Below are 24949 nucleotides of genomic sequence, written 5' to 3'. Positions count from 1 at the left end.
ATGGTAAGTCTTCTTGTAATGGCTGATAGTAAAGATATTTTAGGTGGCCAGTATGACTAGGATTCCCAAGGTCACAAAAATACATGTTAAGTGTACCTGATGCTAGTGTACCTGGTAAAACAGTCATCATCATTTATCATCTGGGTCCAGTAGACCCTTTATATTTTTATATTGTTAAGTCATTTTTATAAATACAGAAGTAAAAATAAAGGAATAGTGAGGAAAAAACTTATTAGGAATTTTAGTAAGTATTTACTGAAACCTCTTTTTTTTTTTTTGTGGCCTCTTCCGTTGCGGAGCACAGGCTCCGGACCCGCAGGCCCAGCAGCCATGGCTTACAGGCCTAGCTGCTCCGCAGCATGTGGGATCTTCCCGGACTGGGGCACGAACCCGTGTCCCCTGCATCGGCAGGCGGACTCTCAACCACTGCGCCACCAGGGAAGCCCTAGAATGAGTTTTTTATTAAGTAAAGTTTCTTCTTGATTTTTGAAAGACCTCTGAAGAAAATGTCATAAAATATAAAATATCAATCCTTACAAATAGTTAAAACTGCTGGGAAAAAAACAAAACCTAAAATTGGGTCTAAATGGACCCTGATGGTAGAACTGAGAGTTAAATGGAGTTACTGTGCATGGAGACATAACACTGAGGTGTAGTTCATCCTCAGAAAAAGGGAAAGTAATTTCTGTTTCCACAGTCGTAGATGTCACACATAGCAGAAGTTAGGCACTTCAGAGTAGCACGTCAACCGTATTGAACCTGTATATTGAGAAACCAACTAATGTCCCATACATGATCTAATCACAGAATTTAGACACCAGCTTCTTTCCTCCACCTTTTAAACAAAAACGTATTTCCAGGAAAAAGATTTAGAATAGGGGTTGGCAAACTATAGTCCATGGGCCAAATCTGGCCTACTGTGTATGGTTGGGAAAATTTGTTTTTTACAGACTATTTCCTGACACATGAAGATTTTATAAAATTCAAATATTAGTGTCCATAATTAAAGTTTTATTGACACACAGCTATGCTTGTTCATTTACATTTTGTCTATTGCTGCTTTCGAGCTATAGTGGCAGAGTTGAGCAACATGCACCAGAGATCTGTGGCTTGCAAAACATAAAATATTTACTGTCTGGCCCTTTACAGAAAAAGTTTGTCAATCCTTGATCTAGAGCAAGTGTAAATACTACAATTACATATCTGTGTTGTTCTTACTTAACCACGTGTGGGGTTTTGTTTTTGCTTTATGTTGTGTTAGGCAAGAAACTTATTTGGGATTAATAACAGGTTAGATCATATGTCAAGGAGGAATGATTGAAACATACCTTTATAGAGAGAAAAAGAGTAGGATGAAACTTTTTTTGGATGGGGGTGTGTCATTCAGGTAAAGATATTCACCTTGAATCAGAGGTGAATATTCAGATGCCTTATGTAGGACCTGTAGTCTCAGGTGATTGAGCTCAGCCCTTGTCTATGCCTTAGAATTTGCCTTACTCGGTAGATTTGTGACTTCCAGTTGCATATGGTGAGGGTGTTCCTCCATTAACAAGTTAATATTGTTTATCAGTATTTTAAAGAAGCTGGGAAGAGATCTGGTAGTGAGACTTTAAGTTGTTCTGGAGAACGTTTGAAGGCAGTATACTTCTACAAACAGATTATTCCCCACAACAGTCTTGCAAGTAAAAGTGCAGCTCCTGAGGAGTCGAATTTTATGTATAGTATGGGTTTTTGAAGACTCATGGTTTGACTGTTCCCACTGAAATAATATCAGTAGGGGATTAGGGGAGACTCATTTTTATTTTATTTTATTGAAGTATAATTGATTTACAATGTTGTGTTAATTTCTGCTGTACAGCAAAATGAGTCAGTTATACACATATATATATTCTTTTTAATTATGGTTTATCACAGGATATTAAATACAGTTCCCTGTGCTATACAGTAGGACCTTGTTATTATCCACTCTATATATAATAGTTTGCATCTGCTAACCCCAAACTCCCACTCCCCAGCCCCCACCCACTCCCTCCCTCCTCTCCCTCTCTCCCTCTCTCCCTCTCTCCCTCTCTCCCTCTCTCCCTCTCTCCCTCTCTCCCCCTCTCCCTCCCTCCCCAAGTAGGGGAGACCATTCTTATAGTGCACAAATCCATCTCTGTTGTGGAACATCTATTTTTGTTTTCTCCACATTGTTAGTATTTGTGAAAATTCTAATGGCTTCAGAATCACAGAAATTGTTTGGCCTCTGTTTTACCACACTGGATTTTCACCGTTGTTTTCAGTACTAGCACCACTAAAAATGAATGCCTGGGTTACATTGCTATAGTCTATTAAAAAGATTTCAAGTTATGATAGTCAATATTAAAATACATCTTCACAAATAGGACTCCGATTGCTGAGACCTTTTCATGTTAAATATTTACCAGTTGAGAATGGTGATTTTTTTTTTAAATGTAGCAGCTAAAGTGGCGCCACCATGTGGCAATAGCAGAAACTCATTTTACAATTTACTTGGCTTACCAGCCTTGAAATTATGATTTTTTTTAGAAATGAATTTTTAAAATTTGTGGTATTTACATTTCGTGTATCAAGTGAGGCTTTATTTTTATGTCAAACTGCCTAAATCTTTATTTCCTCCAGTTTTTTAATTGTGGTAAAATACAGATAACATAAAATTTTTGATCTTAACCGTATTTAAGTATACAGTTCAGTGGTATTAAATGCATTCATAACGTTTTGCAACCGTTGCCACCATCCATGTCTAGAACTCTTTACATTTTGTAAAACTGAAATCTATACCCCAATAAACAGTAGCTTCCCATTTTCCCCTCCTCTCAGCCCCTGGCAACAATTATTCTACTTTCTGTCTCTTTGTATCTAAGTAGAATCAGTATTTGTCTGTTTTGACTGGCTTATTTCATTTAACATAATGTCCTCCGGGTTCATCCATGTTGTATATCGTGTGTCAAAATTTCCTTTTTAGGCTGAATGAGATTCCATTATTTTTACTACATTTTGCTTATTCATTTGTCGGTAGACACTTGTGTTGTTGCCACATTTTAGCTATTGTGAATAATTCTGCTAAATCTTGATAATTCAAAATCTGTAAAATGTGGCGTGTGACTTTAAAGGAAAGAAATCTGCCTTTCATAGGTCCTAAATTGTCTTGTGTTGACTTGCCTGCTATACTATAGTATGTGTTTCTTCTCCAGGTGAACCGTCCTATTGGCAGGGTACAGATCTTCACTGCAGACTTGTCTGAAATTCCCCGTTGCAACTGTAAAGCTACTGATGAGAACCCCTGTGGGATAGATTCTGAGTGCATCAACCGCATGCTGCTCTATGAGTGTCACCCCACAGTATGTCCTGCTGGAGGGCGCTGCCAAAACCAGTGCTTTACTAAGCGCCAGTATCCAGAGGTTGAAATTTTTCGCACATTACAGAGGGGCTGGGGTCTCCGGACAAAAACAGATATCAAAAAGGTGAAGAAACCTATTCTTAATTTTCAGATTTTTTTTCTTTGCAGTTGCTTAATATGAGTAATTGTTCTTGATGAATATGAGAAAATTGATCATGGAGGAAAATAATATAGTGTGAGGATTAACCTTATTATTATGTCTTGCCAGTCCTTCCAGAAATTAGAGGCTTGAGAATAGATGGTCTCCTTTATTTCTAAAGTTCAAATATTGATCATGTTCACTATGTAGGAGGATGAAAAAAATGAGGGAAATTCATAGAGATACTGTGGCCTTGTTTGCTCATTTGTGGAAATCCTGGAACCTGTAGTTAAGAGAGAGGATAGTGAGAGCATGATACAGAGGTGTTAATCACCAACTAATAAAATAAAATCTATTTTTACTGAGAGAAAAATAGGTTTGGGTTCATGGAACATGAAGGAGAAGAGGATTAGGTCTTCTCTAATGAAAATGCAGTAACATCTTCAACTTGAAACTTGGAAGGACCTGCAGGTTTTTAATAAATAGATGGTATTGTACAGTCTTTGAGTAGAATAAATTATATTTGACATTTTAATAGAATAAACCTTACTCTGGTTATACCTTCTGAAGAATTTTATTGAAGTTTGTTTCTAGGAAAGGAAGTGAATATGGGTTGGTCTATTTTAGTCATTTGCTAAGTAACTATTATATATCGTCTGTGTGTCAGGCATGTTGCTGTGTGATGCAGTACTCAGTAAGAGAGACATGGTCCATGCTTTCATACAGTTTACATTCTAGATGCGGAGAGACATTGAACAAGTAATCACCCAATGTGGAAACACAAAGGGTTCTGGAGGCATGTGGCAAAGGGCCTGAAACTAGCTTGTCTCTGAGAATTTTAATTTTGTTGTTGTTGCGCTGGGTCTTAGTTGCAGCAGGCAGGCTCCTTAGTTGCAGCTCAAGGGCTCCTTAGTTGTGTCACGTGGGCTCCTTAGTTGTGGCATGCGAACTCTTAGTTGCGGCATGTATGTGGGATCTAGTTCCCTGACCAGGGATCGAACCCGGGCCCCCTGCATTGGGAGTGTGGAGTCTTAACCACTGCACCACCAGGGAAGTCCCTGAGAATATTTTAAATTGAGACTTGAAAGATAAGTAATTGTTGGCTTAGGCTGATTGAGTGTTTAAGCATTTCACGTAGAGCGGACAGCATGAGAGAAAGCCAGTATGACTATTGTATAGTGAGTCAGGAGGACAGTGATGTGAAATGTGGAAGGGCAGTAGGCAGGGCATGCTCCAAGGAAAAAGAGGATAGTTTAGCGAAATTGACTTTTAGGTTCTTGGACAGGTAAAGGGATTGACTATCCATATCACCATTATAGTGGAGCTTTAGTTTACTTACTTTCATTTTGGTTGATCTTAAGGTGTATCCCAAGTTTTCTGCTGCTGGCTGTGGTAGGAGTGGGGAGAGGGTTCATATTTTCAAATAGTTGAAGCATCATATTTATATTATGTGGTTTCTTGAATAAACCTTTGTTAAAGTGACTAATTAAATGTGCATGAATTGCTTTGGAGAATCTGTTGTTTTCATTAATTTTTTAAAATAGGTATACCTGTGAACACAGTTATGCTTTTTGCCACTTAAGAGCTGTTTCTTGTTCCAGGGTGAATTTGTCAATGAATATGTGGGTGAGCTAATAGATGAAGAAGAGTGCAGAGCTCGAATCCGTTATGCCCAAGAACATGATATCACTAATTTCTATATGCTCACTTTAGACAAAGTAAGTAATGAAAAGTGTTATTTCCACTGTTGTAAGATTGTGAATTAGTGTTGTCCAGCTATAGGGTTTATAGGCATGTCATACACTGTCTAAAACGGTGTCTTTCCCCCATGTTCATACGGATTGCTTGATCAGGGTCCTGGAGTTAGGTGAGGTTGCTCATTTCTAGCTGTACATCCATGGCAAAAGGCAATACAGCTGCTTTTAGCATTATTTTTCAGTGTCCAACGTAAGTTGGGGATTATGTCTTTTAGTGTTTTTCCTATAAGATTAAAACTTGAAGCCAGAAAAATAAATAATAATTCTTTTACTTTTTATTTTACAGATTGAGACACTGATTTGTTCATATTTAATTAGTGCATTGAGAAGGTCATATAAATTGACTATAGAACTCAGCTTACAAACCCAAGTCAGCTCTCCAATTATTGGAATTTCTGATGAGTTACATTTCACTGGTGTTTAGAATTATATTTGGGATTTCTTTTTTTGTATGTGTGTGTTTCCAACATGTTTTATTTTATTTATTTTAAATTTATTTTTTAATATTTTATAGAAGTATATTTCGTTTACAATGTATTAATTTCTGCTGTACAGCAAAGTGATTCAGTTATACATATATATATTCTTTTTCATATTCTTTTGCATTATGATTTATCACCAGATACTGAATATAGTTCCCTGTGCTATACAGTAGGACCTTGTTGTTTATGGGATTTATTTCTAATTTCAGCATCCTAATGTGTTTCGTTTCTGTGTATACTGAGATTCCTCTTTGTACCTGAGTATTACGTTCTGCTAGGTTCCTCTCCCCCACCCCCCTTTAACTTTTATAATAGACCTTTCTTGGTGTGAAACTTTGTATTTACCGAGTTGTACTTTTATGGATTGTGAGATTCTCACCTCAGGATACTTTGATCTTCATTCGGGATGGGGTCTTGATGTCATTATTAAAATCTTAGGTTATTTCTGATGTGTAGCCAGGGTTCAGGACTACCTAATTAAGAGAATGGAACAAGCTACTACTTCTAGGACGGTGGTCCTCAAACTTTAGCATATATCATAATCACCTAGTGGGCTTAACACAGATTGCTGGGCCTCAGAGTTTCTGCTTTAGTGTATCTGGAGTGCAATCCAAGAATTTGCATTTCTAACGGATTCCTAGGTGGTGATACTAGTGCTGGTCAAGGGACTCACTCTGAGACCACCCCTCTGGAAGAATCAAACTTTACAAATAGAAACTCCGGCTTATTTATTATTACTCTAATTTTAATCAATAATAGTAGAGGTCTGCTGAACAGCATCTCTTGGAATTCTAGGATCGTATTATTGATGCTGGTCCCAAAGGAAACTATGCTCGATTCATGAATCATTGCTGCCAGCCCAACTGTGAAACACAGAAGTGGTCTGTGAATGGAGACACCCGTGTTGGCCTTTTTGCCTTGAGTGACATTAAAGCAGGTAAGAATCATTTAAGGATTCTGGAGCTAGGAATGGGATTTCAGTTTTTATTATCTAAAAATCCCATATGTTCTATAATCCAAAATAAGGTTGCAAACTCCCAAGGATACATAAAAGACTTTCCAGGTGGTACTTGGCATGTACCAGGTATTTTTTTTTGTTGGTGGTGGTATGGTAAAATACATGTTACATAAAATTTACCATTTTAGCCATTTTTAAGTGTACGGTTCAGTGGCATTAAGTCCATTCACATTGTTGGGCAACCATCACCACCATCTATCTCCAGAACTTTTTATCTTCTCCAACTGAAGATACCCATTAACCAATAACTCCCTCATTTCCCCCCTCCCCGAGCCCCGGGCAACCACCATTTTATCTTCTGTCTCTGTGATTTTTTTAGCTACTCTAGGAATCTCATGTAAGTGCAGTCATACAATATTTGTTTTGTTGTAGCTAGCTCATTTTTACTTAGCATGATGTCTTCAAGGTTTGGGCATGGATGTTTGGTTTTTTTTTGTTTGTTTTTTTCTGGCCGTGCCACATAGCTTGTGGGATCTTAGTTCCCCGACCAGGGATTGAACCAGGGACCACCACAGTGAAAGCACCGAGTCCTAACCACTGGACCACCAGGGAATTCCCTGGATGGTTTTAAAGGAATAAATTTCCAGACCTTTTCCATAGCTTTTATATGAACTCCTTAAAAATTGGTCTGCCTCAGGACTTCCCTGGTGGCACAGTGGTTAAGAATCCACCTGCCAATGCAGGGAACACGGGTTCAATCCCTGGTCCGGGAAGATCCCACATGCCACGGAACAACTTAAGCCCGTGTGTCACAACTACTGAACCCGTGTGCCACAACTACTGAAGCCCACGCGCCTAGAGCCTGTGCTCCGCAACAAGAGAAGCCACCGCAATGAGAAGCCCGTGCACTGCAATGAAGAGTAGCCCCCGCTCGCCACAACTAGAGGAAGCCCGTGTGCAGCAATGAAGACCCAACGCAGCCAGAAATAAATAAATAAAATAAATAAATTTATTTAAAAAAAAATTGGTCTGCCTTAGAAAGTGTCAGTAGTCCAGGTCTCCTTTTACAGTTGCCCTTCATCCACTTTATAAACCAAATATCCACCTCTTACCCATCTGAATTTTATGGTGTATGAGCCCAAGGCTAAGAAAAACAAAAACCCTCACCTCTTAGGTCTCAAAGAACTGGACATTTGGAGAATGCACAGCTATGTTATGGCCTGCCTAGATGCCTATTATGTCTTTGAGAATTCAGAGTGTAGAAGTGAGGTAGTTGTAATCAGCGCAATATTAAGATGTTTATTTGAATTGAAAGTAAACCTGATAGGGCTAAGAGGTTTGAAAGTAAAGTTATATGATGGATATTTTCCATCAATTAAAGGAGCTTAAAATTTAGTGTCAAGGTTTTGATGAAAATATACATATACATATGACACCCTCTAAATTGCATGATTTTTTAAAATATTTAGACTTGTATAAGTTTGAATGTATAAGGATATATATAATTTTTCAAAATCAGTTGTGCAGGAATACTAGCAAAGCATTTTCATATCACTCTCCTAACTCAAAATGAGATCAGACTGGCCTGGGTAGTTTGTAATTGACAGTAGCATAGTCCAATGACTTTCAAAGCAGAAATCCCATATGAGCATTCTGCTTTGCCCAGTCAGTGTCGTTTACCTCAGGAAACACTAATCAAGATAAGTAATTAAAGAGCAATTTTGTCAGCTTTTTGTCTGTTGCCTTTTCTTTTTTTCAATCTGTGGATAACACCCAACGCTGCCCCCTGCCCCAAATATATCTATTTCTCTATAATTTAAATATACTGCTGCCCAGGAGTCTTTTAGGCTCTTTAGAATTTTAAAGGCTCTGACAGTTTTCAAACTTTAAAAATTGAGCCACTGGTTCCTTTTTCCTGTTTTGCATTGCTTCACATAAAGTGTTTAATGATGAAAGTAACAATGGTGGAGCATCACTGTGCACTGTGCTCTGTTGGACTAAATGATAGTGATTTTTTTGGCCTCTCCCGTTGCGGAGCACAGGCTCCGGACGCGCAGGCTCAGCGGCCATGGCTCACGGGCCCAGCCGCTCCGCGGCATGTGGGATCCTCCCAGACCGGGGCGCGAACCCGGTTCCCCTGCATCGGCAGGCGGACGTGCAACCACTGCGCCACCAGGGAAGCCCCGATAGTGATTTTTAAAATCAGTAACTTATCAAAATTTTGGAATGGATGGCTTCAGAGTAAATTGGGTAGATTTCTGCTTTGTAACAGGAATTATCAAGAGAGTGCTGTAAGAGCTACCATTTATCCAATGCCAGACACTGTTCCAAGCATATTGTCTCATTTAATCCTTACAAAAGTACTGTAAAGTATTTGGTAGCATATCTGTGTTACTTGGATTCTTAGATGTGATATATCTCTCATTCTTTTCTCCGTTTTTCTCTCTAACCACACTGGGGGAGGGAGGGGCAGTGTTCCTCTGTATTAATTACTCAAATGTTAGCCATGTGACTTCAGTTCTTATCTCTGTCCTGACTGCTTTTAGTACCACACTTCTACTTTGAACTTTAGTCTGTGTCCGTGGGGATGGCCTCTTCTACCATGTCTAGCCACAAGTTTCTCTTCTCCCATATTCGTTCAGCTCAGGTAGAATGGTGTGGGAATTGACAGACGTTATTCTTGTCCTCCCAGTCTGCAAGGGTGGGATGGGGGAATTGAGACAGAATGTGCTCATTGCCATGCAGAGTGCCCATAGGAGCTTCAGCCTTGCGAATGGAATCAGAACTTTCAGCTTGCTCTCCTCCTTATACATCCAACCTCATGGGCTCTTCACATACCTGTTACTTTCTATCTTCAATGTGTCATACTCACTCCTTGTTTATCTCTTCTCCAATGCCATTTGCCATCCCCCCAGATTGCAGATTATTATTGTATTTTGGACTGTTTTCTAGAATGGCTTTCCTGTATGCACACTGATACCTGCTGATTTATCCCCTTGTGTGGTTTTGTTTACATAGTGGATGCTGAGTGAGCAGCAAGTTATGCCAAGTATCTTGCTATCTTGTGTTTGAGTTGCATTGTAAGCACATTAAATATATGAAAATTCAGCTATATGCTCATAAATTTTTAAATAAGATTAGTGTGAATAAAATTACCCATCATTCAGTCCAGTAAGTTCACAGTGGGGAGGGGAGATGTGACCCTGCTGTTAACCTTGGTCAGTCTTGGTTCCTACAGGCTCCTCACAATGTGAGCCTCTTACCAGGCCACAAGTGATTCTAGCATTTGTACCATATGAACTCCTAAATTAAGCCAGCTGCTTTATAATTTGCTCAACCAAATTAAAAAATAATTATGTTTCCAATATAAAAACTGTATATATTAATTAGTCTTACTGATAGAAGATTTGTCATTCTGCAAAGGGAAATCTTCCTAAGTTTTGACAGTTTTGACTGAACAATTATCACTTTGTACATTAACGGTAAGCCATTACCCCCACCCAGAGATAACCTCTTTGTATGTCTGTATAAAATCTATTTGTTAGGCTTTCCCTAAACACGCTTTGAGTTTGAATGTATGTGTGATTTATTTGCTCTCAGTTTTGATGAAATGCACTTGTGACAGGGGACTTTTTATACCTTAAATTTGTACATCTCCTATTAAAGTTTACAAATTTCTGCTATGTACATTATGTCATTCTCAGTAAGCTCATGAGATTGTTATCTGCATTTAACAAATGGACTCTTGGGCTCAAATCAGCCAGCTAGATTGTGGTGTAACTGGGATGTATAGCCAGGGGTTAGGTCTTGTGGTCTAGAGTTCTCTGGTATTATTATGTATTGACATGTCTCTCTCCCTTGAGTGCTGCCTGGTAAGATGTACTCACCTTGGCACAGGTGACAGGTTTCCTTCATATTTGCTTTCTCAGTGCCTGGCACATCAGTGCACAATAAATTGCTATTTGTCTGTTTTTGGTAATGAATTAATATATTTTGAATCTGAATGGTTAGAAAAAATAAAAAACAATTTGGGATTAACACATCTATAGTAAACGTTATTTTAAATATTACTTGTTGGGACTTCCCTGGAGGTCCAGTGGTTAAGACTTCACCTTCCAGTGCAGGGGGTGCAGGTTCGATCCCTGGTCAGGGAGCTAAGATCCCACATGCCTTGCAGCCAGGAAACCAAAAGGTAAAACAGAAGCAATATTGTAACAAATTCAATAAAGACTTTAAAAATGGTCCACATCAAAAAAATCTTTTAAAAAATTACTTGTTAAGTCATATAAGTTTTTCTGTTATTAAGTTATATTACCTCATTAATAATGTTATAGGATTAGGATTTATTAGTATGTTAATAATATAGTGCAATTAGAGTTAATAAATCCTTTTAATGCTCTTTTAAAAATTAATCTGTTCTCTTGGAATTCTGCCTTTTGTGATTAATACAGAAATGTAGTTAAAGCCATAGATATTAATATTTTCATGGTCTTTTATATGCAGGCACTGAACTTACCTTCAACTACAACCTAGAATGTCTTGGGAATGGAAAGACTGTTTGCAAATGTGGAGCTCCGAACTGCAGTGGCTTTTTGGGTGTAAGGCCAAAGGTACCTTTTAAACGTCTGCATCAGGGATAATGGTGTGGTCCTCCCTCCCTAACCTGTGGCAGGACTGAGTCTTTATTTTAAGAAGATGTCTTTTTGAAATAATGACATTGAATAGTTGTCAGTAGGGACACTGGCAATTTAACTAAGCATTCTGATGATCAGTTTGGTACACTAGAGAGGGTCTTTGGATATTGTTGAAGTGTTTTGAACAATCTGACTTCTAATTAGTGATACCTTTGACCTTTCTAGCTAAAAAGCTGTAAAATAGGAATCTGTAAAGTAGGTTACTTCCCATGTCTTTTATTGGTCTTAGTTGATCTTACTCACATTTCCTAAGAAAGATTCTCAGTCTCTGTCTCTGTGTCTCATTTTGCCTTTTTAAAGATATCAAAGAATCTGATATTGAATTTAAAATTCTAAATGTAGTATAAGACTGTAGCTAAACATAGGACTTTTTTTTTTGAAGGACGCTTAATCTTAACCGTGTACCATGTAACAGTATAAACTTTGTTGTATCATACTTCCTGGTTTTTTATGTGTACTTTAACTGAATTATAATTCTATAACTGTTAAGAATTGTTTATAATTCTTAAATATTATACAGCATTTTTTCCTTGCTGTTACATAACTTTCATAACCATCATTTTTAGTGACTGTTTAAATTTTTATATAATGGATGAACCATAATAGGTGAACATCTGGATGCTTCCAGATTTCTCTATCATAAGTAACAGCATGCTGAAAATTGAAGTTTAATTTTGATGCAAAGTAGACTACACCGTGACTCCAATTGGGTATTTCCCATTATGCTTGTTTGATTGTGAAGTCAACATTAAGAACTGAAAAATGCAAATTAGCATGGAAACCACTAGCTAGAGGGTAATTATTTTGAGCTATAATAAATGAAGAATACCCAGTGATTATTCTATTATCTATTAAATAAGAAAATTTATATTGGATTTTGTATTTTGTTTAGTTAGTTGGTTAAATGGTCTTGTTCCTTAAGATGTGCAGTTGACTTAGTCCCTATAAATTAAAATAGTAACAGAGTTTAATGGTGTTAGGTGCACTAGGGATGTCAGTTTCTGTATCTTTAGGGTCTGTGTAGCATTTCACACATGATCAGTGAAATGGAAATTCGGGAGCAGAAGTTTAGAAATGGGAGGAGATCACTGTGGGCTGGCAATAAATTGGATTGGTCCTGGATGTTCCTAGGCCGAGATAAATAATGTGATGAAAACCATGCATTTTGGTGACCAAGTGTGGTCTGCAGGGAGCACAGAGTAGACCTGTGGGTTGCACCAGGGTCTATCCTGGGGAGTGGTGGACATGAACCCAAACTGACTTAGGTAAAGATGCATAGCTTGTCAAGGGCAAGGGCCACAAATTAGTTTTCTGTGTCTTCCTAGCACATGGCTCATACTAAGTGCTCAGTGAAGCTTTGTTGAATAAGTTAAGAAATGTGTGTGACACACACACCCAGAGAAGTCATCCTTAGTTTTGAAATTAGACAAACATAAGAATAAAAATAAAACTTATCGTTAAAGGATGACCTTTAATACCAGTCTTGTGCGTCAACAAAAAGTAGCACATTTCTCTCTTACTTCGCTCAAGTGGTAGGAGTAAGTTGATACCAGATAAAATTTGTGCTACCATTTATTGGGTACCTATGATATGCCCAGTGCTTTTTCCTGCATTTTCTCTTAACTTCACAGTAGTCTATGAGGACTGTGTCTTCCCAGAGGAGAGTCTGAAGCTCAGAGAGGATAGTTAACCTGATCAAGATCATACAATTAATGTGTCGACAATATTTGACCTCTAGAATCAACCCATTGCCACAGAGGAAAAGTCAAAGAAATTCAAGAAGAAGCAACAGGGGAAGCGCAGGACCCAGGGTGAAATCACAAAGGAGCGAGAGGATGAGTGTTTCAGCTGTGGGGATGCTGGCCAGCTCGTCTCCTGTAAGAAGCCAGGCTGCCCCAAAGTTTACCATGCAGACTGTCTCAATCTAACCAAGCGACCAGCAGGTTGGTGCCAAAATCCATTTAGAGTTCTCCTTGTTCTCTGCCAGAATTCTCAGGGCCCTTTGGTCTTCCCATGCATAGTGTTGAGAGGTGTCAAAATAAATGACAACAAAGGCTTAGAATCCTAGGTTATAGAGAAGGGAACAGAAACTCACTCGCTCTGTCAAGCATTTTATGTTATTTTATCCTCCCAGCAACACATAAAGAGGGGTGGGAGTGAGAGGAGTTTGTCCCCAAATTAGGTTTTCTTCAATATGTGGTTGCCAGGGTAATGAAATAATAGAAACTAAGGTAGTGTAGGGGCAAGGCCATAACACTGACCTCAGTGCCAGGAAATGGAAATGGGGAATTTTTTCAGAAGCAATTACTCAGGGCCGTAGCTGGCACAGGTTGGAATAGAACTGATCTTGCCTATGAGCCAGGAGTGAGCTCTAGCATAGTTTACTTGGAAGGAGCTGGGACGGAACACTGTCCATGGCAGAGATTCGGGTATCATGAAATGAGGGTAAAAGAGAGCAGCTTGGGTTGGCTTTGGGTCTTTCCTGCTGATTCTGTGTGGACAACACAGGTAAAGTTTGTGCTAGTTTCCAGACTTAACATTGAGCAAAGGTAAATCTTCCATTTTTCACCTTTGTGTATCTGCTCCCTGTTCCTAGTAATAACCAAATAAGCAGTTTAATTGGCTGAGATTTTCCCCATAGAGTTGAATATTTAAAGGCTGTACAGGACAAATGGAGTTTGTAAAAATATGAAAGTAATATCTTCACATTCCATCTAAGGGGAGCTTTGGGTTTTGTTTTATTGTTGTTGTTGCTTTTCTCCATGTTGGAAATAGTTGTAGAAATAAGGGTTTACTCCTGCTTGGTTTTTTTGTTGTTGTTTTTTACTCCTGCTTGGTTTTTAATTGATACTCAGTTGGTACTTGATACTTGGCTGTTATTTTTATGCATTTTGCAGAAAGTAAAGCTGAGATCCTGGGGGAGGGGAGGTGGGCAGGTGGCATGAGGTCTCTGCAGAAGGCAGCAGTTTGAAATCACTCCTTTGACTTAGTTCCAGAGCCATGACCCATCTCATAAGCATGTCTTGTTTTCCTAAGCCTTTGTTTCACACCTGTGTTTTCAGGGAAATGGGAGTGTCCTTGGCATCAGTGTGACATCTGCGGAAAGGAAGCAGCCTCCTTCTGTGAGATGTGTCCCAGCTCCTTTTGTAAGCAGCATCGGGAAGGGATGCTCTTCATCTCCAAACTGGATGGGCGTCTGTCTTGTACTGAGCATGATCCCTGTGGGCCCAACCCTCTGGAACCTGGGGAGATCCGTGAGTATGTACCTCCTACAGTACCGCTGCCTCCAGGCCCAAGCACTCACCTGGCAGAGCAATCATCAGGAGTAGCTGCTCAGGGGCCCAAGATGTCGGACAAGCCATCTGCTGACACCAACCAGACGCTGTCGCTGTCCAGAAAAGCTCTGGCAGGGACTTGTCAGAGGCCACCGCTGCCTGAAAGGCCTCCTGATAGAACTGACTCCAGGCCCCAGCCTGTAGATAGGGTCAGGGACCTTGCTGGGTCAGGGACCAAACCCCAATCCTTGGTATCCAGCCAGAAGCCATTGGACAGGCCACCTGCAATGGCAGGACCACGACCCCAACTATCTGACAAACCCTCTCCAGTGACCGGCCCAAGCTCCTCACCCTCAGTCAGGTCACAACCACTGGAAAGACCTCTGGGGACAGCTGACCCGAGGCTGGATAAATCCATAGGTGCTGCCAGCCCAAGGCCCCAGTCACTGGAGAAAACCCCTGTCCCTACTGGCCTGAGACTTCCACAGCCAGACAAACTGCTAGTCACCAGCGGTCCCAAACCCCAGACTTCAGACAGGCCCCCCGACAAATCCCATGCCTCTTTGTCCCAGAGACTCCCACCTCCTGACAAAGTACTATCAGCTGTGGTCCAGACCCTGGTAGCTAAAGAAAAAGCACTGAGGCCTGTGGACCAGAATACTCAGTCAAAAAATAGAGCTGCTTTGGTGATGGATCTCATAGACCTAACTCCTCGCCAGAAGGAACGGGCAGCTTCTCCCCATGAGATCACACCACAGGTTGATGAGAAGATGCCAGTGTTGGAGTCAAGCTCGTGGCCTGCCAGCAAAGGTCTGGGACAGATGTCACGAGCCATTGAGAGAGGGATTGTGTCAGATCCTGTCCTTCAGCCACCGGGCAAAGCAGCGGCCCCTTCAGAGCACTCCTGGCAAGCTGTTAAATCACTCACCCAGGCCAGACTTCTTTCTCAGCCCCCTGCCAAGGCTTTTTTGTATGAGCCAGCAACTCAGGCCTCAGGAAGAGCACCTGCAGGGGCTGAGCAGACCCCAGGGCCTCCCAGCCAAGCACCAGGCCTGGTGAAGCAGGTGAAGCAGATGGCCGGAGGCCAGCAACTACCTGGACTTGCTGCCAAGAGTGGGCAGTCCTTCAGGCCTCTTGGGAAGGCCCCATCCTCCCTCTCCACTGAAGAGAAGAAGTTGGCAACCACAGAGCAGAGCCCCTGGGCCTTGGGCAAGGCCTCACCAGGGCCAGGGCTCTGGCCCATGGTGGCTGGACAGACACTGGCACAGTCTTGCTGGTCCTCTGGGAGCACACAGACATTGGCACAGACTTGCTGGTCTCTTGGAAGAGCGCAAGACCCTAAATCAGAGCAAAATACCCTTCCAGCTCTTAACCAGGCTCCTTCCAGTCACAAGTGTGCAGAGTCAGAACAGAAATAATACCAGTAAATGCCACATGACCAGACCAGCTGCCCCCAGGGTTCTTGGGGAAGGGAAAAATCTTTTTCCCTCTTAAAAAACAGATCAGACCCCCAACACTTTTCCACTGTTACTCTCTCCTTATATCCCAACATTCAGAACTCTTGCGACATTAGCCAGTGGGGGCTTGTGGTTGTGTGAACCATGTATGGAAATCCAAGTGGGCCCCAGCCAAGGAGACAGACTCGGGTCTCTTTCCCCCCAACCTTTACTCATGGTGAACTTGAAATAAAAAGTCCACTCTGGAGTCAAGCATGGGATTCAATTCCGCTGGTCAGGTTGAAGGTAGAGGGGCTCTCAAAGCTATTTCTCTAGCCCTACCAAGCCCCACTGAGGGTACCTGATGAACCCTTGGGAGGAACTGATACCCATTCAAATCGGTGGTGATTTCTTGAACATTCGTGTGTGCTAGGCCTGGTGCTAGTCACTGGCAGGAGATACAGAGATAAATAAGACCTGATCCCTGTGAGCCTAACATGCTTGCCTGGGTTCCCAGGTTATTTTTAAAGAACCTTTGACCAGGAAATAACAGGAAGTTTGAGGGGCCCTGGGGCTCCAGGCTCATTTTGTCATGTCCTTTGTGGCCCCAGAAGTGGTGGTTTTGAGTGTCTCCTGGTCAGGTGTGCCTGTGTGTATGTGCATGCGTGCACACTCATGCGGAGGTCTCCTCTATAGGCAGGTAGGGCCTGTTGGCTGGGCAGCCTCTGCTGCTTCTGTCTGGGCTCTGGAAAGTCTAAAGATCTGTCCTTGGTGGAGCAGTTGGTTGGGGGGCTGGGCTCTGTGAGGACACAGCTTTCCCTCAAGAAGGCAATTGGCAAGCTTACCTTTCTTTTCTACAGATTTTCCTCCTTTTACATCAACCCACCCCATGCCTGTCCCCCAAACACTCAGGTGCTTTCAGATTTCAGAGTCTCGGGCAGTACACCTAGGGAATCTCTGGCAAGCTCTGGGCTAGATCCACCACCAGCTCAGGGAGAGTGCCAGATCCTGGCAAGAAATTACTTCTCTCCTGATCCTTTGCCCTCCTACCTGAATGGAGGGAGTCTTCTTCACTAGTGGATTCTACCACCCTCTTCCTGAGAAATGCTGTGCTCTGTATTGAGAGCATCTGCCTGCTGACTTAGCTCAAAGGCAAGCCAGAACCCTTCCCCATGACTGGCAAGGTGTGGCGTTTAGAGCAATGTCCAGTCCAAGAGATGACTCCTCATAACTGCTGATTATCTGTTACTGCTGCCCTGAGCTGGGGCCCAAGGGCTGGGAAATCTGTTGGTGCTACCCTGCCCTACCATTCACCCAGCTCACTGACTGCCAACAGGAAGTGCTGTTTGGCCAGTTCCTTCCCATTCACCCACCCCCTCTTTGTCCCTAGACCAAACATGTTTACCTCTCTGCTTTGCCAACTTAGCCAGCAGCTTTAGCCAACAGGCCATCTCCTGGCCCCAAGGTCTCCTGGCCATTTCTGTCTCAGTTATGGCTTTTACACCCTCAACAGGATTCTGTAATTTGTCCCAATTTCCTCCTCCTGAGTTTCTATTGAGGTTACTCCCATACTTCTAAGGAGGGAACAACTGTTGTTATAGAAGCATTTGCGCTTTATATAAAGATTTAAAAAAGAATTTGCTTTTATTTCCCAAAGTCTGTCTCTGGGGTTGAGACATTTGAACTCAGGCAGAGGCATGAGGCTGGGCAGGGCTGCCCTGAGTTAAGGGGCCTATTCTTGCATCTCACTTAGACCTCGGACTCTCCTCTGTAAATTCCACCTGCCTAGTTCTCCCCTTTCATCCTGTCTCTCTTCCCACATCATCAGAGAGGAAAAGCTCTTTGTTTTAGAGGAAGAGAAAACAAAGCATCTTATTTTCTTTTAAAAAAATTTTAAACCATGGAAAAGATATTTTTAAAGAAATCCACCCAGAACATTAAAGTTCATTATATTAAGTATTTATCATGTGTGAGAATAATAAGTATATAACTGCAGCTAGTAGGTCCCTTTCCCTAATCTCTTAGGTTGTATGAGTAGGATTTGCTTGGTGCCAGTCCTGTGCCCTTTTTTTCTCCTGTCATCTGTAGTTGTGATCAGAAAAAGATATCCACACTGCACTGTCAGAATCTCTTTCCACTGTGTTGTGTGTTAAATTACCGTAGCTCTTTGTTCCATGAAATAAACTGTGAATTTTGTTTGGGGGGGGTGTGCAGGCTATGTAAAATTTTTAAGTGGGGAAGTTTGATCCTGAAGGAGCTTCTCTGATGTAGGCTTTGGTAGGTAATTGACTTGACAGCCACTCTAGATATGTCTCACAGGACAGGAAGGAGTGAGGGAAAGGTGGGCCACTTTGTGGTTTTGTTTCAGTTTTTTCCATTCTCCCATTCACTGGAAAGCTTCCTTCCAGACCTGCGTAGGAAACAACTTCTGAAGCTGTTTATTTAAATGGATGGACAGCCAGCTCGGCTTTCATGAGGGCCATTGTAAGACTCTCTTAGGTTGATTGGAAATTAGATGTTCAACTCTCAGGCCCACTGATAGCATTTGATACTAGATTGTTAACATCATGAAAGCAGTCACTATACAATTAGAAGCAGAGTCGGAAGGACTTTTGGGAAGTGAGACTCTTGCATGACCCATTGGGGGAGGTGACCTTGCCATCCTTTGGGGATTCTCCTGGAACCTATACTGAGACCTTTTCTCCAGGGGGTGTGACTTGGCAGTTAAAAGGAAATCTTTACTCTTAGAAACTCCTGATCTTTGTGTAGGATGGTATTTTGGCATTTGGCCAAGTGCTTGTAAATCAGGATCTCAATAGAGCGTCTGCCTCTAAGCCACTTCCCCAGGAAGCCTTTCTGAGGGGGAAGCCATAGCTTCCATAGGTAGTTAGAGAACTAATACCTGTCCTAGCCCTGTTAAGTCAGAAAAAATTATGGAAACTGTTGAAATTTGAATTCAAAGCCTCATTTGCTTCTCTACTGGAGCAAACCCATTCTAATAGCAAAATAGTTGTCATTGCTACAAAAGCATCCAAGTTTTTAAATGTCTGCTTCCCCCTGAAGTTACTGAGTTTGAAGTGGTTTAAATCACTGTGTTGATCCTCTTCTGAACAACCACCAAATCTACATCTTTAGCATTGATGAAAATAATTATTTTATTCTTTACATCCTCCACCCCACACTACAGTCAGGGTATGAAGTGCATCAGAGATCCTTTTCCAGGCTTGGCAGCGTCTACTCACAGGAGCTGGACTCCCAGGTTGCCTCGTGAGAACAGAGTGGCAGGAAGGAAGTCTGGTCCTGGCAGCTTCCCCTGTGGAGAAGAATCAGGAGAGCACTAAATGTGGATGGATTTTTTTTTTTTTTTCCCGTCAGCTCCTATAAAGCGGGTTTTCTCCTAAGGCTTTTTTGGGGGACACTGTCATCCTCTTGGGGTCTGTCAGGAGGTCAGAGTAGCCCAGTGTCCTCACTTCTCTGAGATCATGGCAGGAAAGGAGCTGCCACAAGCCCCTTTTCCTGCTGAATGATGTTTGAGCTGTTCCATGTGTTAGACATTCCAGATCATTTAGAGCTGGGTAGCTGCTGCACAAGAATTTCCTTGGCTGTGGACAGTTAGCTCTCAGCTGAGCTTCCTAGAGTTAGTGCAGCAGGGCCAGAGATTGCTGTAGTATAAATTGAAAAAAAGAATAGGTAATTGCTTTGTACACACACAAAAAATGCAATGATGGTGCTAATTTCCTGGTATAAATAAGCACTGCCAAGGGTTGAGGGACTGGTGACTTGAGAAACCAGATTCCTGTTGGGAAGAAGAGATCTTATGTAGTTTCCTTGAGGCTTTATTAGAGGAGGGGAAGGCAGAGCCTTGGTGAATCTTGCATCTGACCCTGAAATAGTCCAGTGCAGTCCAGAGGTGGAAGAGATGCTGTTTCCAGATGAGGGTGGCCATTGAGTTTCTCAGGGCTGGTGTCACCTTGTCCATAGCCTCTGTCCACACTGCCTGAACAGGTTGGTAGAGAGCTCCAAGTGTGGGGTCTCCCTCAGCTACCTTCTGCCCCTCTCTACCTCTTCTACTCTCATGGGAGCACCTCTATTGCTTATGAAGATTAAGGGTAATATTTCTTAAGGAAGTGGAAAGATTTTATTTTAATTAGAAATCCACAGCCTGGGGAGAAATGTTTCCTATCAACATAAGCAAAAATAGCACATGTTAAACTCATATGGTCCCTTTTCTAGAGCTACTTTCCCATGACTCTCAAAACATCAGGCTATTGAGGGCTTCAGGTGTAACACCCTGGAAATCGAGCAAAGCTTTTTGGACAGGAGGTGAGCCTAGGGAGTTAGGAGCAAGAAATGAGTGGTTCTGGTGCTTTAGACTTCCAGGGTAGGGGCAGAGAACAGGTGGTCTCTAGGTCTGAGGTGGGTGCTGCCTGTGTGTGCATGTAGGTGAGAGTGTTGAAGACGGGCGAGTGCAGCACACAGGAGCTCATGGAAGAGCAGCTAAGTCTTGGCAAAAAAACAAGCTGACAATAGAGATCTATCTTTATATTTTTAAGAAAGGGGCAGAGGGGGTGTCTGCTGAGGTCCATCACTTTTTTTGCCCCCCTTCACCCCAACAGATTGTCAGTGATAAGTGGAACTCTTAGTGAAAAAGAGGGGAGCCCTGTGCCAGGAGTCCCCATAAACATGTACTGTAATTCTTTGTATATAGAAAAAAATTACTGTAAAGTAAAGTTTAACTTTACTCTTATGGCCCTTGCCCTGTGTTTTGTTTTGTTGTCCGTGGGGAGATGTAGCCTAACAGGAGGGAGGATGGGTTTGGGGTGAGAGCAGAAGTCAGCCCCTGAGGTAGTTCCCAGGGACACAGAACTGAGCCCTTCCTCCAAGCACCTCATGGGAGTGGTGTGGGTTTCCTCCCAGTAGCCACAGCTGTCGGAATGTCTCTGCTGCTTTTGGGAGTGGCTGGCATCATTTTCAGTCCCTACACAGGAAGCCTCCATCACCCACGAAGGAAGGGTATTTTGAGGTTTTTAAAAAGGAAGTGGAACCAAAGCACTTTCTGAGTGTGAGTCTAGACATCTTGGCCAAGTTTTTAGTTTTTTAGAGCAGGTGCTGGGCACTGCAGAGGACTCGGCCTAGGCCTAAAGTGGTAAAGTGAGGCAAAGGGGCTGAGCATCCCATAACAGAAAAGGCTGCCATATGCTTCCTTTTGGTTGAAGGGTTGGTCCTGTCTACAGTAACATCTGATTCTTCAGAAATATCTGGACGTCCAAGGCCCAAAAATACACTTTCAGGAAAACCCTGGGAATCTGCTTCCCTTCTGACTTAGTCCTGAACTTCCTGCCCCAGGGAAGAGTGTGGGAAGACAAGCATTTAGTCCTACAGTTACTTTTCACTCATGATCTTCATAGTCCTGAACTGCGTAGTAGTCACTTCATTTTACAGATGAGAAACACAGGACAAGTTTAAGTCCCTTTTCTGAGTAGCTGAGTTGGATCCCAATCTGGATCCATAAAACCTTTCTAAGTCTTGCAGAACCTATGATTTTTCTACTGTTAAGCCACATTATAGGGTGTTGCTAGGAAGTTTAGGATCTGAGCCACAGGCATGACTCATGGACTTAGACATGACAGAGGTGCAGTAGAGCCAACGAGTCTGAGGTAGAAGTGCTTGATCCTTTGATCTCTGGATACTACTTCAGTGCCTTCCTTCCTTTCTCTTCTTAGCACCAAGAAGGAAGTGTGAGCTTTGCACTGCCCCAACCCCAGCTTCTCGCCCTATCTTTGCCCCCACTAAAGAATAGGAAAGCACCCTTCTGTTTCTCCATTATCTCAGCTGCAACCCTGGGGTGAAGCCAGTTGGTTTCCAAAGGAAAGTTAAGAGCTAAGAGGAGGCTTGATATAGGAAGCGAGGGCAGCCAGGTGGCCCCAGAAAGTACTAGGTATCTTGACACCCAATCCACACAGCAGGGAAAGGGGTTGAGTGTGATTCACAGTGCATTGATTTTATTTACAAATCAGAAGCCACTTAAATAATTTGTAGACACAAGTGCTGTCCAGGGCAGAAGCCTGGGGTCCAAATCAGCCCTTACCCTCCTTGTGCCCATCAGTCAGCCCAAATGCTGCCTCCGTTCATGGGCCAGCACAGGCAGGTGCCACCTCTGCTGCCATGGGGACCCTGGGTAGCTCAGACGTGTGATCACCCAAGCCCAGACAAAAGCTAGGTCCAGCCTCTCTGGGGGAATTCCTTTAATTCCCCCAGGCCAGGTGAGTGGTGACTCAGTGATGACAACAGCTGTAGAAGTAGGGGTTTGCCTTCTGGCCCAGGTCCACGCCCTTGTCCTCTGTCAGAGAGAGAGGTGGCAGCTCAGCATCATTCTATTGGGGGATCAGGTAACTCATGAAGGGGGCCAGATGCTGTGGGCCTAGAGGAAGTCTCCACAGGAGCTAGGGAAGGACACACCTGTCATCACCTGGAAGGCGGCCACACTGACGTAATCCTCTGCTACTTTCTGGAAGAGCTCATCTGGCAGGAAAAAGGGTGATAGGTGAGGATCAAATGCCAGTGGCCCTGCGATCACCCAGTAACCAGCCCTCTAGGCTTTTCTCTGTCTCCCTTGTTGCCCTTGCGTGTTCTGCTGTGAGGCCCAGGACAGCACTCACCCACACTCTGGCCTGTCTTGCTGGATGTTTCAAAGAGCTGAGCTTTGATATCTGTAAAGAGAAGTGTCTAAAGCCTCATACCTGAGAATTAGGTGGACACAGACAAAGGGGAAGGCCAGCAGTACAGGGAATCTTCTGAACCCCACAGATTCAGGGAGGCCAGAGAAAGTCTTCCCATGGGGGATCTTGCCATGGTAGCCAAGGCAGTCCCTATTTTCTGTGACCCACCCAAGTAGCCACTTCCCTCCCCCAGCCCCAGGGAGCTAAGGAGCAGCTACTGTCTGCATAGTCCTGGACGTCGTGGAAGTCCACACGTCGGCGCCGCCTGTCCTCCTCCAGCAGGTCACTCTTGGTGCCACACAAGTAGATCTTACAGCCCTGGAGCAAAAGACAAGGTGAGGGTCACCCCCCTCGGACCACCAGATCCCCAGCCCGTCTCGTCTTTTGGTGAGGTCAGGCCACCTACCTCCTCTAGGTTGCGCAGTTCCTTCACCCAGAACTTTGCCCGTTCAAAGCTGCTGCTGTCCGTCAGGTCTTGGTGTGGGACACGCAGGAAACACAACCAAGGGTCAGAAGCTGTTCTGTAAGGCCAGCCTGCACCCTCCCCTTCTTGTTAGAAACAGGCCAAAACCATCCTTACCATAGCAGACGATGGCAGCCTTGGCGCCCCGATAGTAGATTCGGCTCATGGCCTCATAGCGCTCAGAGCCTGCTGTGTCCTGAAGGGCAGGGGGAGGCTCAGCCCTGGCCTGAGTTGCTGAGCTACTCCCCAAAACTGCAAACTAATACCACGTTCTCCAGACCCCGTTTTAAAATTGTGGTCTAGAGAATAGAAATGGCCTCTATGAGGCCACAAGTCAGCCAGTAATAGGCAGGACCTACGCCTCCTCAGGAATGGGTTTTCCCGGGACTTGCCCAGAGAACTTACCCAAATACCCAAAGTCACCGTCCGGTCTCCGACGGACATCACCTTGGCCACGAAGGCGGCCCCAATGGTCTGCAACCAAGGGGAAGCAATCAGGGCCTCGGATGCAGGTTAGCCCCCTCCCACCCGTGCTGGGCCGCGTCGGGCGCACTCACGTTCTGATAAGGCCCCACCAGGAAGCGATCGTGCACGTATCGCTCCACCAGGCTCGTCTTGCCCACGTACTCCTTGCCCAGCATCACCACCTTGACGTCCACACGCTGCCCGCTCATGCTCCCGGGGCTGCCTCACCCGCGTCAGGGTCCTGAGCGGGGGCGGAAGGCAAACCGGATCTCCACTCCGGCAGGCAGCGCCCGAGCCTCAGTCCCCGACCCCAGGCGCCAACCTAAGGCTCCAGACGCCGCGACGATATTGAGCTACAGCAACGCCTCCGTCCGCCCCCGCTCTTCGGCCCCGGGTGCTGATCCTCCTGAGAGCCCAGGACCCGGGGCGGCCTGGGAGCGTGTGGGGAAGCGCACTCAACGCCGGCGTCCGGCTCGTTCGCTCGCTCCGCTACTCGCTCGCCCGCCCGGCCTAGGGGCCGCTCCTGCACGGTTTTCCCACAGAGCCTGGGAGGGGTCCCTCCAACGTCGCTCCGGCCCGGAGCACCGCGACTCCCGCGCGGGGGAGGAGGTAGAGGCCGGGGAGGCGGGGCCGCACGGTCACGTGGGCAGGCGCCGGAAGAGGTGGGCAGTGCGCGGCTGCGCCGGAAGTGGCGCGCGGCCAGACAAATCCTCATGGCGGCGGTGGCGGCTGTTTGGGTGCGGCGCTGGAGTGACTGAGCTGCTAGCCTGGCGGCCGAGCGTCGAGCTCCAGCCCGGCCTCCGCGTGCCCCCCTGGTTCCGCACCCCTGATGTTGCGCGGGCGCTGAGCCCCCCCGGCCGGGACAATGGTGAAGTATTTCCTGGGCCAGAGCGTGCTCCGGAGTTCCTGGGACCAAGTGTTCGCTGCCTTCTGGCAGCGGTACCCGAATCCCTATAGGTACGTGGCCCTGAAAAGAGCAATCCTCCCACCTCGCTGTTTGGAGATCGGAGTGTGGGGGCCAGGAAAGACTCGACTTCGAGTGGGGGGATCGCCGGAGTCGTGGCCACGTTTAGGACGAGAGGACCTATCGGGGAAGCGGCCAGGCTAGTACTGGAAGGAGGCTGGGTCTGGGCAATAGTTTACTTGAGGCCGTAGTAAAAGGTTCTCTCATCTCAGGGTGGTGAGACAGGAAGAGGCGGCGGC

General features: G+C 44.1%; 2 protein-coding genes across 3 annotated transcripts; one reads left to right on the top strand and one right to left on the bottom strand.

The window, feature by feature from the left end:
* Positions 1-3194: 3194 nt before the first annotated feature.
* Positions 3195-16367, top strand: LOC114485290 (histone-lysine N-methyltransferase, H3 lysine-36 specific-like; the record flags this gene model as incomplete). The annotated part of the gene is made up of 6 exons (XM_028486461.2): positions 3195-3482; positions 5099-5215; positions 6532-6673; positions 11198-11304; positions 13127-13331; positions 14451-16367. Coding segments are annotated over 6 exons (2490 nt in total), but the record flags the coding sequence as incomplete, so codon positions are not given.
* A 124-nt stretch (positions 16368-16491) lies between these two features.
* On the bottom strand, positions 16492-24350 carry RAB24 (RAB24, member RAS oncogene family). Of its 2 annotated transcripts, none has more exons than XM_007102867.4 (8): positions 23839-24339; positions 23687-23755; positions 23399-23477; positions 23225-23292; positions 23037-23136; positions 22759-22809; positions 22559-22621; positions 16492-19412 (listed from the first exon to the last, which is right to left on the bottom strand). In XM_007102867.4, the coding sequence occupies exons 1-8, from the start codon at positions 23953-23955 to the stop codon at positions 19255-19257; spliced, it is 705 nt and encodes a 234-aa protein (XP_007102929.1). In that variant the 5' UTR covers positions 23956-24339; the 3' UTR covers positions 16492-19254. The 2 variants fall into 2 exon arrangements, with proteins under 2 accessions (XP_007102929.1, XP_007102930.1); XM_007102868.3 differs by lacking the exon at positions 16492-19412 and adding an exon at positions 22080-22439 and having other exon boundaries at positions 23839-24350.
* Between the last annotated feature and the right edge of the window lie 599 nt (positions 24351-24949).

This window comes from Physeter macrocephalus, unplaced genomic scaffold (assembly GCF_002837175.3).
Source record: "Physeter macrocephalus isolate SW-GA unplaced genomic scaffold, ASM283717v5 random_1735, whole genome shotgun sequence".
Lineage (NCBI taxonomy): Eukaryota > Metazoa > Chordata > Mammalia > Artiodactyla > Physeteridae > Physeter > Physeter macrocephalus.
The sequence above is the reverse complement of the archived record's forward strand: the minus strand, read 5'-3'. Positions and strand labels throughout refer to the sequence as shown.